The sequence below is a fragment of the Schistosoma mansoni genome, chromosome W, assembly GCF_000237925.1.
Source record: "Schistosoma mansoni strain Puerto Rico chromosome W, complete genome".
Taxonomy (NCBI): Eukaryota; Metazoa; Platyhelminthes; class Trematoda; order Strigeidida; family Schistosomatidae; genus Schistosoma; species Schistosoma mansoni.
In genome coordinates this window covers 28,937,300-28,942,341 of record NC_031502.1, presented here as the reverse complement: position 1 = coordinate 28,942,341, position 5,042 = coordinate 28,937,300, and the positions used below count along the sequence as shown (strand labels likewise).

Here is a 5,042-nt window from a genome sequence, read left to right as displayed (position 1 = left end):
GATCAGAAACCACCTAACATGACTACTTGCATATTATTTCAGTAAACCATAAATATCATCAATAAATTGCCTTTATCTAATATATCCTTTCGAAATAAATTCAATATTTTTTAATGTCCCAACAGTCCCATATAAAACGACCATGGAGAAAAAGATCAATGATTTAAAAAGACGTTTCGAGGAATTAGATAAAGATAAAGATGGCTCAGTGACAATGAAGGAATTCAAAGAGGAATTGATAGAACAAGGGTTTCCAGAATGCTTAGCTGCTGTAAGTTAGATTTCCGTCTTCTGTTATCATAGCTGACTTTATATTATTTTTTATACCCTTACTTTGGAACTTTATAGACTCGTCTTGAAGTCGTGACTGGTAGATTCTGATAATCTCAGATATCATTAGGTGATATTACCATAAAATCACCGAAATGTCTAAAGTTGGTTTGTCACTAAATGGTCCAAAGCTATTTTGCTCAATTTAAGATCTAAAGGTACTAGATTTCTGTGAGGTTTTGAGTGCATATTGCTGAAGAGTACCCATAAAAGATGGAGTCCAATGGTTTTATAGCTGTTGTAAGTTGGTTATACTATCTAATTTTGGATCGAACATTCCACTATTTAATACAGGATAATGTAAATGAGAAATGAATAACTTTTGAAGTGTTCACACTGAATAAACTCCGTTATATATTCTGATCCTATTTAACGTATAGAACTGTGTTATGTCGCATACCGATCTCGCAACTTCTATAAATGTAGTGAAAAAAATAAACACCTAAGTACTGATTACTCTTTGGAGATCGGAACTCAACATTTTCAATATGTAGAGACAAAATTACTTTTCAGTTTCTATTTTTCACATTTGTTTTAAAATACCCTGGTATCAATGTTCTCTGTAAACATCTAAACAGACATCGTATTATCCACATAAAACTAACGTCGATGAATTTTTGTCATATTTCTTCATTAAAAAACCTTATTTAGGAGTTAGAAGTATTCAGAATTGAGAGTTAAATCAAGTTATTCACGTCATGCTATTTTACACTTAACAATGTTTTCCATGTATCAACCAACCTTTTTGTTCATCAGTTAGAGATAGTTTTTCATTATTGACAGATATCAGTTAGGGAATAACTGAAAATCAGTGTTTGCTTAATAACTGATTTATTCTTGTTTAGAACTACTCAACAATATGCTTCGATTCCAGACAGTATTCTAAAAAGATAAGGACATCGAAAAGCTGATTTCTATTTTGATCTAATACAATTATCAAAATGTAAACTGATACAACAATCCAAAAGGATTTCAGATGAAAAAGAATGCAAACTGTAGAGCTAAATTCATCTACGTTCATTAAAAGTACTAATCCATTATATATACCCATTATAATTTATATTCTATGGTGTTTATTTTTAAACTTATGTTAATTGTCCGCCAATAACTAGTCCATTTCTATGAATGAAATTAGTATATTTTAATGACTTCAGACTAATTTTGACATCAAAAATCTTTTCCTGATATGAAAGAATTACTTGATTCATTGTGATACACTGAATGGTAGAATGAAACCTGTAGTTCTACAGTATTCTGGTTCGAGGAAAATATCGCCGGATTTTTATGATAAATTATTATTTTTGATTGATATATTTTCTATCTTCTAACTTGAAACGATTATATCCTTCATTCTTTATTATTTTTAATATACAGAAATTTATGTCAAAATTTGATCATGATAAAGATGGTAGAATTACCTTAGACGAATTCATCAAAACACTTTTATACACGGATGATGTAAGTTAATCATTTATTATGTGATACATTGAAAACATTAAATAATAGATTTATTCTGGTGCAACCACGTCAAATGATATCTTTGCAAAAATCATCAGACTTGAAAATAATCATGATCTCACTAGCAAATAACTTTAAAATGGAATCATTAAAGTCGTAATCTATGAAGTCAGCCACGTTGGTAATGAGATAATTACTTATTGATAAGACTAAATAATAGTGACACCACATCAAAAATTTCATCAAGTTTAAATTGTGAAGCAAGGGGTTTTAGTAACGTGACGTGAAGGTTTTTAATTCCCTACAGTTGGCTCCATCTTGTGGTCAGAATCACCTCTTAACTTTTAAAAACATGCTAAAAAGTTTAAAAATGTTTACTACACTAATTAGTCAGAAATTTTAGAAACTCGATGTCATGATTATTCTCGTCATCCGATTTTCTTTCTAGAATGTTTACTTACCTATCAAAACCGAATTGATAAATAATTCTTACTAACTCCTTGATATCTGTCACAATTCGTTATTCTACAACTACAAGATCTATCACCTTGATAAATAATTCCCTTTAAACGTGATACTTGTGTCTACACTTATTTTTTGAATAAATAATACCAAGTTCTATAGATAGAAACGGATGGTGTGTAGCGGTAGAATCCAGGACACGCTTTTCGTCCTATTTAGGATTCGTCATCTGGATGTACCTTAATCCCAGAGTTGATGTTCATTCCAGTGCAATATTGAGGCGTTCGTACAGGATGCACATATGTCAATAAGTCACTGATCAGTGGCAGTTCTGAACGTCGATGGAAAGATTCAAACAACCAATACAAGATGAACTAAATGCTATAGGTGGCGAGCAGTTGCAGTGAACTTACAAAACAATATAAATTTACAATGAACTTCTTGAGTTGTGATTCGTATTTTTGCGAATTACTATGACCAACAGTGGAATCAGGAATCTGAGTTTTGTCTTCTTGTGACTCGTTAGATGAGTTGACCCGTTAATTTGCAAATGTTATGAAATTCTGTCATCTCACTTGATTGCTTGATGTGTTATTTAATGGAAGCTTATATTTGATGACTAGAGTAAGACTAGGTTGAAAAAACGCTATTAATGATGGATAGAATAGAATATTTTGTCTGTATGTGAAATCACTAACTGCTGATCTCAACTCTTTAAAGATATATATATCATCGGCCAGGTTTTTTGCCGTTAGCACTAAACATGAATATTTTTTTAAATCAGGCGCTTTTAACATTGGATCTACATTGACTTGATTGTATAAATATTTTCATTCTTTATACTGAATATAGCAGGCATGAATCTGTCCATCTGTCCATAACATTTGAAATATCACTCTTAATTAAATGTATGCTTATATCAACATTTTCCAATGATTTCTTCAACAAGCTCTTATTTTTCTTTCCTTTTTATCTATTTTAAAATAGAGTGCTTTTTCATCAAAAGTCGAATAACCTGTGCGAAATCATTCAAGCGTGCATGTACTTGTATTCTATCCAGATAAGACAGAGAACAGTTTTTGTCTACCTATACCGGCTTTGTCTTATTTATTGATTTCAATTTATGTCATGTGTTTTAATTTATTTGAATCAGAAATAATTTGTGAACTGTTAGAAATTTGTTTAATGGCATATTTTTGTTAAGATAAATGTGATAAACGTCTTAAGAAATGATAGTTAGCTATGTTGTTTTTAATCTATATTTCTGTCCACATGGTTTTATATCTAGGTCTTTTGATACAAAAATGCTCTAATGAAGTTAGTTCTTAATATGAATTGGTATGCAATACAAAAATTCTATCTGGGAGAACAATGGTAATTTATTTATAAACAGTATATTTATTGTCATTGATAAAGCAGTTATTAATAATGATTACAATAATAATCATGGACGATACAGTATTTAGGTCACAATTAGAACAACATCGTTAGTCAAGAACTTTTGGTTTAACTTTTAAAAAAACCTGAAATTAAGAACCACTGAAACTTGTAGTTGTTCCGTTTTTTTGTGAGACTTGTCAATGATGTCATCAATTTTTTTCACAAACCTGTCGAACTTACGATTACTGAGTCTCGCAAAAAGTATGACTTACTTCTAGCCATTGGGTAGAGATCCGATGATTTATGTATTCACCTTTAACTGATTGACGATATAAAACGTGAACGCCATTTAATCCCATCAGTGATCTGGTGTCTATGTCCTCAATTCAGTTAACACTTTTGTTTGTCTTTAAGACTATTTTATGTAAGATTTTGAAAACTCTTCTGGGTACAATAATATATTAAATATTACATATGAAATCTTTATCTTCCTATTTTAAATTCATCTTTTACTCCGTAATTTATGTGGGACGACATGGACTGACTGGACCAAACGGCTGTCCAGTGCTTTCAGGCTTTCAATGGTGGTCTAACATTGATCGGTTCATGAACTCGTTTAAAATTAATAAGTTAGCAACGTATTTTAACGTGAATTAATTAAGTTGTCGAAAATGTTTTTGTTACAATAATCAAAGGTAATAGAGGAGTAAAACGAAATGAATTGAATTTAAGTTCATACACTATTTTGATTCGTATCGATCTACACTTTCTCAGTTAAACTTGAATAATGAACTCTTTTAGAGAGTAAATTTTCACATAATGCAAAATTATAATATGACGCAGTTTTTTTTCGAAGTAAAATATCAAGTGACACACAAAACACTAATTAGAATTACCGATGGGTCCTAATTGGTCGTTTTTACTTGAGAACAACATATATAAGCGAACAATATTGTTTGCAATTAGATCTTCATCAAGCTTTACCTTAATATACAGTAATATTTATGTGTATATACGAAGTTAATAAACCAATCAAGGCAGTTTATGAGTCAGTGATAACAATGGAACAAATCACAATAATAAACATAATAAATGAAAAGCGCAAATTGGTAGTGTGATGCTAAATGTACTAGATGTGATAAGAATAAAAAGACTTGGTACAATGTTTTGTGATAGGAACTAGGTCTATGACTTAAAAAATAATACTGAAATAACAATCATTAAATATCATAAAATGGCGTAACACAAAGTCACAATTGATTGATCACTGGGTGGTGATCAATCTCATGCGTGTCAAGTCCTTAGTGCTGATCGAATGCTATCGATCAAGTTGCAATGTGGCCACCAGTCTAGGTGGCTCGACACTGCGTGCACTATATATGAAGGTAACATGGTGGTTGGAGGTGGTCAAC

At 30.9% G+C, this 5,042-nt stretch overlaps 1 protein-coding gene across 1 annotated transcript in view; it reads left to right on the top strand.

Annotated features, from left to right (window-relative positions):
- Positions 1-543: 543 nt before the first annotated feature.
- Smp_147410 (putative radical sam proteins) overlaps positions 544-5,042 on the top strand; it is a gene marked incomplete at both ends in the record, with an annotated part of 19,148 nt that continues 14,649 nt past the window's right edge. The window contains 2 exons of the mRNA XM_018789262.1: positions 544-570; positions 1,705-1,788. Of these exons, the coding sequence (XP_018654723.1) occupies positions 544-570; positions 1,705-1,788 (111 nt within the window). The remainder of the gene's footprint in view (positions 571-1,704; positions 1,789-5,042) is intronic.